General features: G+C 38.0%; 1 protein-coding gene across 8 annotated transcripts in view; it reads right to left on the minus strand.

The window, feature by feature from the left end:
• The window catches only part of Osbpl8 (oxysterol binding protein like 8), a 177,214-nt gene that overhangs the window by 73,108 nt on the left and 89,881 nt on the right, over positions 1-14,225 (minus strand). The window contains exon 2 of one of the 8 annotated variants that reach the window (XM_063255182.1): positions 1,618-1,686. The exons of the other annotated variants lie outside the window; for them this stretch is intronic. Within the exon in view, the coding sequence (XP_063111252.1) occupies positions 1,618-1,645 (28 nt within the window). The 5' untranslated portion in view covers positions 1,646-1,686. The remainder of the gene's footprint in view (positions 1-1,617; positions 1,687-14,225) is intronic. 8 annotated transcript variants of the gene reach the window in all.

Below are 14,225 nucleotides of genomic sequence, written 5' to 3' on the forward strand. Positions count from 1 at the left end.
GTTGCTACTAGTTCTTTTTATATCTACGTGGTCATTTACTGAAACTGAAAATTATGTATTTTAATGTTTCTTAATAATGTTTTCTTGCTTCTTTTCTCCAAATTTCCCAATTATAAGTTAAATTTATGAAGGCAGAGGCTCAGATCAGCTTTGACATATGCTTGCTTTTAGTATAAAACTAGGTACACCATGAAACACATCCATGAAATGCCAGGTTGACAGAAGAAACATTTAGAAAACCCTGTGTTCTCCAGGGGATACTTGCCCCTCTTGGACCTCTTTCTTCATCTGCAAAAAGATGTATTTGCTAAAATTTCACTGTTTTAAACGGGTGTGGTGGCTCAAGCTTGTAATCACAGCACATAGGAGGCTGAGGCAAAAAGGATTGTTGCAAGTTCCAGACCAGCGTGGGCTACAAAGTGAGCTCAAGGCCAGCCTGAACTGCACAGTGAGATTCTGTCTCAAAAAAAAAATTCACTGTTTCATTGTGAAATAAAATTTGTATGAGGACTGGGGATTTAGCTCAGTGGCCTAAGTACCTACCTGGCAAGCGCAAGGTTGTGAATTTGATCCCTGGCACCAAAAAAAGAAACAACAATAAAATAAAAATAAAATAAAATTTGTATGTTCAAAGTTAAAATAGAAACAAATCTTTCTATGAAGTTACTCTTTATCTTCTACTAGCAATTATGCAAATATTACTGGGTAAATTATACAATATTAACTTTGTTAATTTATTAAAAGTACAAAAAGTTGGGGCTGGGGATTTAGCTCAGCGGCATAAGCACCTGCCTTGCAAGCAGGCAGTCGTGAGTTCGATCCCTGGTACTGATAAAAAAAGGAAAAAGACAAAAAAAAAAAAGTACAAAAAGTCTGCTCCCATATTCTTTATAAAAGGAAAATTGTACCAGCCAACTGTACCTCTTGCTCAGATCTCAGTCTCTTAGACTTTCAAACAAAGGAGACCAAAAAACAGCTGAGAAACAAGTGCAGAAATGTCATCCTTTAGCACTAATTTTAAAAATGTTAAAAAAGAAATCTTTCAGGAAAATCATCATTTACTGTTCATAATGTTCATATTTTCTGCTTTGTTAAAGAACACAGGATGATAAGAAAACACTCTCATCTTTGTCATATATGCTTAAAAGATATCCACATTATTTATTCTTACTTCCCAAAATGTTTTCAGTTATTTTAGTTTCCCCTAAAGAAGCCTAAAAATGAACACAAATTTGTTATATTTTATCAGATTAAAAAGTATTTTATTGTTATCTTCTTGACATATAGCATTTTTTTCATTATTTAGTAGGTACTTTTGTAACTCTATGAAGTAGCTCTCCAAACACAAAAGATTTCAAAATAGAAAACAACCATATGTTAGGAAATACATCAGAAATCTAATGCATTAAAGACACAAAAAGTTCAGGAAAACAATCCTAACCTCTAATTTTTTTAGATTATTTTCAACAAAAGTAATGTATAGCTCCAAACCAAAGCACAGCATGGTGGTGGGGTTAAAGACAAGTAGGGGAAAAATGTAAGTCCTCTTTCAGGACAATGTTTATGAAATATAATACATACATCTAAGAACACATATATTATGTATATGGTTCTTACCAAGAAAGGAGGAATTGCTTCGATTCATGGAAGAAGGTGACTTCTAGGTCTCCTTTTATCTGTGAATCACTTAAATGAAGGCATTCTGTGTTAGTCATCTGAGATTACACCAGCAACACCTAACACTGTCACCCTGGGGAATCTGATACATAGTAAACTTTGTTCCAGAGAAAATCTTTGCTTCATTTTTAAATTTTCTATTGAGTTGTGGAATAAACTCATGTCATTTTTCTAACACTGCTAAAGCACTCAAAATGAAAGCATTCTGCTGGTTTAAGAACATTTTACTATAGAATAAGACAAAGACAATACTAGAATGGTCTAAGTTAATTTTGATAAAATGACTAAATGGCAAAACTTTTTCTAAAAGTTTCAAAATGTTAAACATTTAAGAATTGGTTTGAAATGCACTGATTTTAATTTTAGCAAAGCAACATCAATATTCTTTCACTAAGCACCGTCCTGAAGATGCTTTTTTAAAGGTAAGTGCACACAGCCAAGAATGGAAGGATGGCTATAAATTCCAGTATATCATAAAGTTTTGTAATAATTTTAGACATAGGCAAGAGATACAAGAACATCTGTCCATGAGATGAGCTATAATTTGGCCTCTAGGCACCTCTTTCTTTTCCCTTATTTAAAAGTAGAGGGAGGAAGGGGCTAGCCTAACTACATGTCTGTCTTTCTTGATAAACAGCTGAATTACACTGAGTTCAAAGAAGTTAGCATAAAACAAATCCCATCCTGTGAGACAGGGATAGTATTTATATTCAACTATTATGGAGTTAACTGATACTTAATCTTTGAATAAAAAAAATATTGGAAATACACAATTTTTGGAATAATGTGATTCATTGCTATAACCTGAACATATGAAGAATAGATGTGTATGGCAGAAAACTTGTTATTCAACAGTAGTTACCTACACTAAGTTGGTATGAGTCAATATGCAATATGCCCAAAGAACACATCCAGAAAAGAAGACTGGATGGAATTCTTAACGACAAACACTCACTTACTAAGCATGGCATCTAACTACCTTTGCAAACCTTATTGGAGACACCACACACACCTAAATCAGCACATTATGAAATTCCAAAAGCAGTGATGTTGGAATTACAAAAATTAGGATAAAAAATATCTTCTAAGAAAGTCTTATCAAGGAGAGAAAATTTAAGAATGAGAAGTAACTGGGTGGGCATTATCTGGAAAGAAGAATAAGGGAGGCCAGGAAAAATAAAGCACAGTCTGGTTGGGAACAGTGAATCTAGTTGGGTTGATGAATGGAAACACGTGACAAAATTAGAATAGAATAAAATCAGACATACTAAGAGCCTTGATTCCAGATTAAGGCAGCTAAAAATTATGCCCTCGATTACTGGTTCCCATTTGGTGGCCCAAATGCTGCTACCCTGGGTACACTTGGAAAGTTTTATAAACACACCTTTACTGAGCATTACCCTAGAGATGTGAAAGGTAGAGCAGAACATGTATCCAGGCAAAGCTCCCTTATGACTCTCAGATACAGCCACCTCTGGAGACACTGATATCGGCAACAGTACACAATTGCCTTTTGAGAAAGGCAGTAATTTAAATGTAGCATCTAGCTAGTTTTTCAGCTACAAGCCTGAATAATAAAAACAGCCCTTTCAATTACAATTTACTATTTCTCTTTATTCATATTATTTCATCAGAGATCTATGTCATAAGATCTAAATGTTCGCTGGCCATCCTATCATAAAGAACCATTAATCCATCAAAATCTCAATGTAACACATAGAAGATTTTTTTTTTTTTGGTTATTTTAAGAAAGATAAACCAACATATTGTATTAGAAGGTCTTTCCAGCAGTTAGGAGACTATAGCAATATAAGCAATAGAGGTATAAAATGATGAAGACCTAGGACAGCAATCATTAGAATGAAAATGAAGAGAAAAATCAGTCTCGACACTTTTAGAAGAAACCACAGAAAACATTCTTTCCAACTTTAGGGTAAAGATTTCTCTAGTGTAGGAGAGCCTAAATATGAAAAAAAAAAAAAGATCAATTGGATCTTGAAAGAGTTGCCGGCCCAGATGGAACACTGTAACCAGAAAAGGCTGCAGCTAAACTCCCCCCCCCCCTGCCCCCTATGCACTTGATTGTAATCCTATATCCCCATCCTTAAGGACCTGTGCGCCAATGAGATACCTGTGCATCTCTAATGGCCTTTGGGGCACTGCCCTAAGCTTAGGCTATTTAGATTCCCCCACGCCACGTGTCCGGGGGAGTTTGCCAGACAGAGTTCGCCAGAGAGAGAGAGAGAGCTCGCCAGATTCCAGCGGCCAGCGCCGGCCAGCGCGCCAGTCTCCACTCCCCGTGTTCCCGGAGAGACCACAGCCCGGCCCCGGCTCGGTGCAGAGATGCTGAGCCCGGGGCCGGCGGCGGGGGGCCCCCTCCCCGCATTCCCGGAATAAAGCCACCGCTGACCACTACTTTCACGGCCGTCCGCTCCATTCCTCCCACGGACTTCTCTCTCCGCCTCTCCCTTCTCTCAGACCTAACAGATCTCATTAAAATTAAACACATCTACTCTGTGAAACAAATTACTGAGACCAGGGAAAGGAATGCTAAGACAGGAAGAAAACAGTATATCCAGGTATCAAAAGATAATAAAGGCAACCCATTTGGGATACCTCCTCAGGAGCGAATCCTACGCCCCCTCCTTTTCTCTAATAAATTTTCTTACTCTTAAAAAATTAATAAAATAGAATAAGAATTCTTAAAACTCAACACAAAAAGCCAATTTTTAAATTGGCAAAAATATGCACTCAAATTTCACAAAAGAAAATACAAAATGACCAGTGAACATATGAAAAGATGCTCAGCATCACTGATAACAGAGAAAAGCAAAAAAAACCATAGGATGATATACTACACACTCACCAGAATGGCTAAAATAAAAAAAAGACTAAGGCCCCTAGAGCTACTGGAATTTTTACACATTGCTGACAGGAATGTGAAAATGGTTAAACAGTTTTGTCATTTTTTTCCCTTTTTAAAAAAAAAAAAAACTTTTTAAGTAGAATAAAACCAAACAAAACAGAATAAGGCCAATCAAAACAAAACAAAGAGATACAGGACTTCAAAATAAGATAACAGGAAATTAACAATGGCTACCTAAATACCTCTTGTTATCTTTCAAACAGCTGTCCACACCATCAGACACAGGCATATAAAATTTATCAAACAATACAAAATTAAGCTGCTTCTTTTTCTGAAAAGGTAACAACTAAGTCTGTGTCTCTTGAAATTGTGTGTGGGGGCTGGAGTCTAAAGCAGCCCACTGCTGCACCCCGGGTGCCTCCTGCAATGGTTGTCAGCCGGTTGGTGTAGTGCACTGGACTAGACCTGGGTTCCTCAGATCTGGGGTTCCTGGAACGGTAGAGGCACAGGGTGGTAGTTAACTGATGGCCCCCCGACAGCAGCGGGGGCCTCAACGCGTGGCTTCTTACTCCGGCAGCACTGTGTTCACAGGATCTCTTCAGTGTGGCTTCTTCCTATTATAAAGTGCATTTGTTCACAGGTTTGGTTCAGCTCTGATATTCTGCTGATTTTCCGTCTAGTTGATCTCTCTGTGACAATAGGGTATTGAGGTCTCCTGCTACAATTGCATTAGTGCTCATTTGATTTTTCAAGTGTACCAATAACTAACTTACATAGTTCAGTGCTCCGGTATCAGGTGCATGTATTTTTGGAATTGTTATGGCATTTGTGCAGTTCTCAGCTATCTCACTGACCCCAATCAATGTTGTGTTATTGTTCATCTTGTAGCTGCTGGATTGACTTCTCATGGTCTCTTGCTGTTTTTAAGATTATCTTTTTTTTTTTTTTTTTCATGATCTAGAGCTGCAATTCTGTCTTCAGTATCTGAAATTCTATCCTTTCCTTCATTCAGTCTGTTGCATATACTTTCAATGGAGGTTTTAATCTCCTGGATCCGTTTCATTTCTGAAAGGATCTGGATTCCATTTCTCTCCTGTATTGGTCAGTTTTTGTTATCAACTTTTTCTAAGCTTATCTGTTCATTTTGTGTCTTCTCTAATATATTTAAGCACCATTTCTTCTTTTTTTTTTTTTTTTTGAGATCATTTTTTCTATAGCCTTTTCCACTTTTTTTTTTTTTTTTTCAGTTATCTTTTCAGAAAGTTCCAGTGTTTTGACTTCCACTTTCCTCTGTCTTGTTGAGTTCCAGGCCTAGACTGGGTGGGCTGGGGATCTGCAGCTGCATCCTGCTACTGTGTCTTGCCATTCTCCACTTTCTTTTTTTTCTTTTCTTTTGTTTTCTGTGTTGATCCTCACCAAACTACCATGCTACCACTCTGCTAGCACTGAGGCCTCTCTCAAGTAGGAAAGGAGACGTCTGTTCTTCTGGGATACCCTCCAGATGTGGTTGATTCTTTATAGCAGTTCCAAGAACCTACCTTCTTCTAGTGGTTACAGTTCAGTGATAATGTCCATGTTGCATCCCAGAGATGGGCTAGGTATGGGGCTGGTCTTGACCTCTGGATGTGGGGGCTGGCACTGGTCTCCTGTTAGTGGAGTTCTCCAGAGTCCAATCGCCATCTTCTTGCTGCCGCCTCAGATGCTTCCACATTATTGGCCTTGCTAATTACTTTTGCCCTCCAAAGGTGTGTGTACGTCTGTGTACCAGGCTATTGTACTGAGTCTTGGGTATCCCACTGGTGTTAACACTCTTCTAGTCAGCCCAGTCACGGGAGGTTGGGAGGTGGGTGGAGGGGAGTTAATGGAAGAGACCTGGAGTGCAGTCTAACTGTCTTCCAGCTAGCCCTGTCATCAGGGATGTGATACAGGAGCGCACAGCTCAAACTCACTGTCTTCCAGAGGGCCAGCCCTCTGGGATGTAATGGAGGGGTGCAGAGCATGAACTCACTCAGTTTGGTCATTTCTTAGGAAGTAAAACATACACCTACTAAATGACCCAGCATGCCCATCTCTGTATCACCCAAAATAAATGAAAAAAATTGCTGAATAAATTATTGTGCACAAAATGGGATTATGTCAAAAGATACAAATCAGAGTTCAAAAATTATCATGACTAAATTATCTAAAGCTTAAAAAAACAAAAAAAGCAGACTCTATATCTAGTTTCAAATTCTAGCTCTTTACCTATTAACTGTGTAAACATGGGCAAGGACATCATCTGCAGCAACTGCTTAGTTTCCTCAATTTTAAAAAACAGGAAGAATAATCATTATACACCATAAAATTTCCAATAGAATTCTAAGAGCTAATGGGTGTAAAGCACTTAAGAGACATGTGGAAGTTTAAACGTTCGTCATTTATTACTACCAACACCACACTGGGAACTCTTTTCAATAAGATTCTTTTCAATCAGAAGTTGAAATACTAGTCAGGAGTACTTAAGACATGGCAGGCACATCAAACTGATTTTCTAAACTTTGTTTTTCCTTTGTATCTCATCCTGCAGTTTATCTTCATCCTTTGTATCTCATTCTGCAGCTAACCAAGAATTAATAGGTATGTGTTTTTTCAAACAAACCTCTAACACGTGAAAACTATGACACAGAATTTCAGTAAATAAGCCACAGGGAGATATTTTGCTTTATGAAAGGCCAATAGATTAACTATAAAAAAATGTACACCTAATACGTGACTCTCACTCTACAAATTGTAATTTATTCACATCTTACCTGGGAACATTCAGATTTAAATCAAGATGCAACTAACACTATAGTTGCTTTAAATAAAAAAAAAATTAAGAGTATTGTACATGGGTCATTCATACTGAGAGAAGTCCTACGTGAATTGTTAGAAACTGCTAAAGAATACCACACACTGAAATCATCTACCTAACCCACAGGCATTTTTATTTAACATGATAATAATGACAATTTTTGAAATTATCACATCAGATATTATGAATGGCTATCATGTACCAGGCTCTTTTTAAAATTCTTATATATATCAACTCATTTTAAAACTTGTAAAATTCCTCTATCCTAAGTACTATTATCTTCATTTTATTAATGATTAAAACCTAAAGAATATATAACATTACATAATTATTTCATGATATTAAAAAAGCATAAGGGGCAAAAATAATTATATTATCTCTTTAAATATTTATATTATCTCTTTAATACAAAAATTGAAATATACCAGGAAACAAATGATCATTTAGCCTTTCTCTACTGTAGCAATTATATCTGAACATTTATCAAATTTCACTAGACTGATTTCTTTAGAGAAAGTTTTCCATTAATAAATACAAGAAGTTTTAATTTGCATTTCTTGAATGACCAATGATGTTGAACGTTTTTTTCATATATTTATTTGCCAGTTGAATTTCTTCATTTGAGAATTGTGTATTCATCTCAGCTGCCCATTTTTGGATTCAGTCTTTGAATTTGGGGGCCAAATTTTTTCAATTCTTTATGTGACGAAGAAGCCCTTCGTCAGTGATAGTTGGCAAGTCTTTTCCCAATCTGTGGAGTTTCTTTACACTCTCTTAGTGATTTATTCAGATGTGCAAAAACTTTTTAATAATATGAGATCATATTTGTTGATTCTCTGAAGTACTTCCTGGGTGGTTTGGTTTTTGCTCATGAACTCTCTGCTTACCACGATGTCTTCAAGATTTCTACCTACTTTGCTTTGAAACCATAATGTTAAGTGAAATATAGTTTCTATCTTAACGTTTAGACCTCTGATCCATTTTGACTTTAGTTTAGTGCATGGTGATAGACAAGGGTGTAGTTTAACCTCTCAGCATGTGGAAAGCTAAATTTTCCAGCATCATTTATTAAAGAGGGTATCTTTCTTTCAGTGAACATGTTTGGTCCCTTTGTCAAAGTTAAGAGTTTGCCAAAAACACCACAGATATATCATCTCACTCCAGAAAGAATAATTAACATCAAGAAATCAACATATAACAAATGCAAGAGAGGATGGGGAAAAAGAATTATTCTACATTGTTGGTGGGAATGCAGACTGATAAAACCACTATGGAAATCAGTGTGGAGATTTCTCAAAAAATTAGGATTAGGGGTTCCATTCAATCCAGCTATTCTCCTCCTGGGTATTTTCCTAGAAGAACTGAAAACATTATACCACAGCGATCTATGTACACCTATGTCTGTAGCTGCACAATTTGTAATAGCTGGATCTTAGAAATAACTCAAATGCCCATCAACTGGAGAATGGATGGATAAAAAAGATGTGGTATTTTTTATACTATGAAGTACCACTCAGAGAAGGATAAAGAATAAACTAGACACTTTTTATAGGTAAATGGATGCAACTAAAGACTAAGTGAAATAAATCAGACTTGTGCAAATACTATATTGTCTCACTGGTATAAGAAACAGAAAGTAAATAAAATCCAAAAGTTACAACAGATAATAGTGAAAGGGAAAGAAACTGTTCAAAGGGCAATCATACTGTCCTATCAATTTTGCATGCCTGTGTCTGGTAACCTAAACAACTATGTTGAAGATAACAAAACACAATATAAATACCCATTGTAAATTCCTATCATCTTGTTTTGAAACTCTTGTTTTTATTGTTGTTGTCCACTGGCTTTCGTTGTTTTTTATATGCTTGTTTGATTGCTTTTTGATTTTTCTGTTTTATTTTTGCTTTAAGATAAAGTAGAAAAAATACAAAAAATACAAGAGAAAAAAAGCATAATAGTTTACCACAATATTGTGACTAATGTAGTTAGTGATCACCTTAGTAAAAAGATATAAATAGACATCAATAGATAAAATGTTGATGGGGCATGAGGTATTTGCAGGGCACCAAATATATCTTCTCTATTTTTAAGTCATAAGAACGGACTTGTAATTTTCTTTTTTTTTTTTTTTTTTTTTTGACTTTTTCATTTTTATCGGTACCAGGGATCGAACTCACGACCGCCTGCTTCCAAGGCAGGTGCTTACGCTGCTGAGCTAAATCCCCAGCCCTTGTAATTTTCAATGTAGAGGATAAGACTGTCATCACTTGATCCTTCCAATCAATTTCCAAACAATCTGAAACACTGGGACAATCAGAAAAGTGTGAATTCTTTTTTTTTTTTTTTTAAAGTTTGAATTCTTGTGTGTGCAGTAATATGCAGTAGTATACATCTCTTACAAATTAATTACAAATGCCCAATACATGAAAAAAATGTTCAAAATCTCTAGTCATCTGAGAAATGCAAATTAAAACAAAACTGAGATTCCATCTCACTTCAGAAAGAATGGCTATCCACAAGAAATCAAATAATATGTGCTAGCAGCGTTGTAGGGAACAGGAACCTTTCCACATTGACAGAAATGTAAACTAGTCCATGACTATGGAAATCAATATGGAGATTTCTCAATGTTATACAAGGATGCTAAAAATTAAATTAATTGATTAAAAAATAATTAACAAAAATAGTTACTTAAAAAGATAGTTATTAGTAATATTGTCATTCTGTACTAAGCTCATTACCCTAGTAACCAAGCACCAACCACATAGTTACAAATTAACTGACCAGTCGTTCTGCTGTTCTGCGATGTGTCATCCCCCCCACCTTAGTGACCTGTGTGCTATGTCAACTTTTGTTCCCCTTGTAAGAGACAAATGATGTTGTGTCAACCATTGTTCCCTTTATGAGAGACAAAAGTTCCTGGAATTAGCAGACCAAGGGCTATGAATTGGCTGACCACCCACTGTGAAATACCTCTGACCTCAAGCAAAGGGGAACAAAGGCCCACCTTATTTCTGTTTCTCATCACTATGTACTTAATGATCAATGAGCTAATCATAAATGAACTATAAAAATCAGTCAAAACTCTAACTCAGTTGCACAGCTTTGCAAATTCCATCTGCACTGTATCGCTGGGCCAGCTAAAATAAAAGCGCTTCTTTTAAAAAGACGTCTTGCCCCATTTGTCATCTTGGGGTCTTGCCCCGTTTTTCATCATGGGGCCTTGTTTTTTAAATAGAGTACAACTCTCAAAAAAACTGAAACTAAAAAGCCCGTTTGATAAAGATATTCCCTTTCTAGGTGTCTTCTTGAAAGAATTAAGGACATCAAAATACAGCAGATACATGAACACACCATGTTTATAGCAGAACTGTTATTTTATAGCTGAATCTTGGGTGCAACTTATATATCTATCAACAGATGAATGAAAAAAGAAAATGTAGCATTTAAATACAATGACTATTACTTTGCCATAAAGTAAAATAAGCATGAGTTATTTGCAGGAAAATGGATGCAACTTGAAATCATTCATAGTGAAATAAATTAGAAATAAGCTTAAATTTTACATGGTTTCTCTTATATGAGAAACCTAAAATTTAAAGAGAAAATTAAAGATGATAGAAGAAAAGAAAATTTTAAACAAAAACAAAGACAGGGGCTGGGGATTTAGCTCAGCGGCATAAGCACCTGCCTTGCAAGCAGGCGGTTGAGAGTTCGAACCCTGGTACAGATTTAAAAAAAAAAAAAAAAAAAAAAAACAAAGACAAAAGAGCTCAACATATTCATGCCCCAAAAGGCCACCCTGAACCAAGCTTTTTCATTTAATTTCCAGTTTACAGAAAATATGTAAGACAGAGGAACAATTAAACAATATTGCAAGGAAGCAATCAAATTTTAAAAAGTTGAACACTCTAGGATATTGCTTTAGTCTCTCAAAAAAATGTCAAAAGCACAAGCAGAAACAATACGAAACAGGAAGATTCTCCAGGATTAAAGAGCTAATTACATAACAGTCAGATATGATTTATAAGCTTTATTTGGTTTCAACAAACCTGTTACAAAATGGCTCAGAAGAATTGGGGAAATGTAAATATGGATTAGCCATTAGGTTAAATGAAATTTGGTTTCATGTAATAAATGTCTATGATTACATAAAAGTATGCTCGTTTTTAGAAGATGTATCAAGGATTTTAGGGCACACCAAGTAGTAAAACAAACACCATCGGGTAGAAATTTTCTAAAGCTACACATGGATCATATGCAGTATTTAATGTTCACTGCATTGTTCTCTCAATTTCTCTGTTTTCCTGAAAAATGTTCATGATAGACATAAGTGAGAGCAGTTTTAAATTGATTACTTGTTTGTAGTTTCACTAAGTCTCAAGTTAAAGTATTGTTTTAAATATTCAAATAGACAAATAAATCAGTCAGATAAACAATATCTGTCACAGCCATAATTCTGATGCACAGTATGGTGAAATACCAGGCCAACTGCTTTCTCTTAGGATTTCATCTTGATGAGCTTATTTATACAAGGATACATTCCATAGATCCACTTTCAGGTCTTCATGAAAGAGTTGCCTGCCCAGATGAAACACTGTAACCAGAAAAGGCTGCAGCTAAACTCCTCCCCCCCCTGCCCCCTATGCACTTGATTGTAACCCTATATCCCCATCCTTAAGAATCTGTGCGCCAATGAGATACCTGTGCATCTCTAATGGCATTAGGGTGCTGCCTTAAGCTTAGGCTATTTAGATTCCCCCACGCCACGTGTCAGAGAGAGACCTCCAGATTCCAGTGGCCAGTACGCCGGTCTCCTTTCCCGTGTTCCCGGAATAAAGGCCTCTTTTGTCTTATACTCCTCAACTTTTGGAAGCATCTTTTATCCTTTGAAGACAGACCTAACAGATGGTGCCCTGTGACTCGGCGGCAGGTGAGAGACTATAATTTTCTCAGTTTTGTTTTATAGTCCCCTGCTGTTAAAACTTCTTCACTTCTGCAGTCAAAAATCCACTACCGCTCTGGTGAGTAACCCCCCCCCTTACAAAACTTTTAAAGCAGCTTTCTTTCCCAGAGCGGCTCCTCTCCCTCCCCGCCGCTTGCTGCCTCCGCGCACCCCCTCGGCGCCGCTGGTCCCAAAGTCATGGGACGGTCTCCCGTGTGGCCCACAAGGCCTAGTCACCCCAGGGAGGGCCCGCGCCCGGCACCTCTGCGCCAGGCGCCTCTCCCTCCCCCCTCCCACCACATTTTAGCTCCCTTTATTTCGCCGGCGCAGCGGCTCGAGCCCCGGCCCTTCCCATTCATTGCCTCCGCCCGCGCCTGGCTCCTCTCCCTTTTGTTTCCCACTTTACGCCAGTCTGTCCGCCACCGCCGTTCTCCCGAGGTTAAATGAGACCAGACAATGAGACCTCAGATTCACATCAAACTGCTTTTGATTTTAAAAACAGCCTTTTTTCTTTCTTTTCGCTCTCACATTGCATTCCAATTCTGTGGGCCTCTCTGGCTTTGGCTTCCAGCCCAGCCCATTTCCTGTTTCACCACCCGTGCGGCTACACGGCGGCAGCGTCCCGCAGCGGTCCTGCGCCATACCCCGCCTGCCGTAGCTGCCCAAAAGCCGTGGCTTTCACAGCGCGCCCAGCTCTGGCGCAGCCGTGAGCCTTTCAAAACAAAGCCCGCCTAACTTCACGCTGTGCCTCTCCCAAGGCCACAGCATACTACTCGCCCTGCCCCACGCACGGGGCTCCGCGCAGCAAGCAAGCCGTGCCTCTGACTGCCTCTGCCGCCGCCCCGCCCCTCCGGGGCCCAGCCACCGCCTTGGCCGCCGCCCCGCCCCTCCGGGACGCGGCCACCCCCTCTGTCGCCCGCCTTGGCCGTCGCCAAAAAAAAAAGTTCAGGGCAACAACAGCCCCCTTTAAGGTGTCCGTCTCAGATTCCAAGTCACACTAAAGTCTCAGGTAAGACATTCTCTATATTTGTGGACATAGAGGCCATATATACAGAGTTCTTCCTGAGTATTCAGGCTGCTATATTAAGTCCTCAATCTCTATGACAGGGTATTGATGGTCAACCTATGCCATTTACATTACAAACAGGGCCTATCTTGTGCAGGTCCCAGTCCTAAATCTTAAAATGCCTTTTATACAGGCTGACTTAGACACACTGAGGCCTCAACAGCTTCCACCTGTTGTTGCTGGTAGACTCTTCCTCAGTGATATAGACCACCCCCTTCCTTTCTTATTCACCAATTTCTCAGGTACCCTGGTCAAGACTGACAGATACATTTTTATCTTCTCACTTGGTTTATACTTTTTCAGGATACATAAAAGCCTTTCTCATACTTGCTAAAGTTCTGTTACAGCAAATCATTCCAAGGACTACTACGCAGCATGGACACAATGGAGGAAGGGACAACTCACCTTAATAGTGGGACGAGACAGAATGCTATTAGGTTTCATCAACTACTCTGAAAGGAGTGTACTTTAAAAGTTAGGAATTGTTTTACTTTTGGAATTTTCCATTTACTATTTCAAACCACAGTTGGTAGCAGGTGATGGAAAACACAGAAATAAAAACACTTATCAGTAGGGATACCTACATTTATTTAACTTTAAAACACCAAATTCAAGTTCTCAGTTTTAAAAGTGAAAGTTCCTCTCCTATAGATAGAATAGTACCAGAGCCAAGTTCGGGAATCTGGTTAAATAAAAGGTACTCTATAAATTGATCATGAATTAAAATGCATGATTTGTGAACCCTGTGGAGTCTCCCAGATGTTTTTAGAGGGTCTATAAGGTCAAAAATTGGTTTTCTACACTTTTCATTGTGTTGACATTTTCACTGATGGTACAA

This window comes from Cavia porcellus, unplaced genomic scaffold (genome assembly GCF_034190915.1).
Source record: "Cavia porcellus strain 051 isolate PalLab524CR breed Dunkin Hartley unplaced genomic scaffold, mCavPor4.1 scaffold_8, whole genome shotgun sequence".
NCBI classification, from domain to species: domain Eukaryota; kingdom Metazoa; phylum Chordata; class Mammalia; order Rodentia; family Caviidae; genus Cavia; species Cavia porcellus.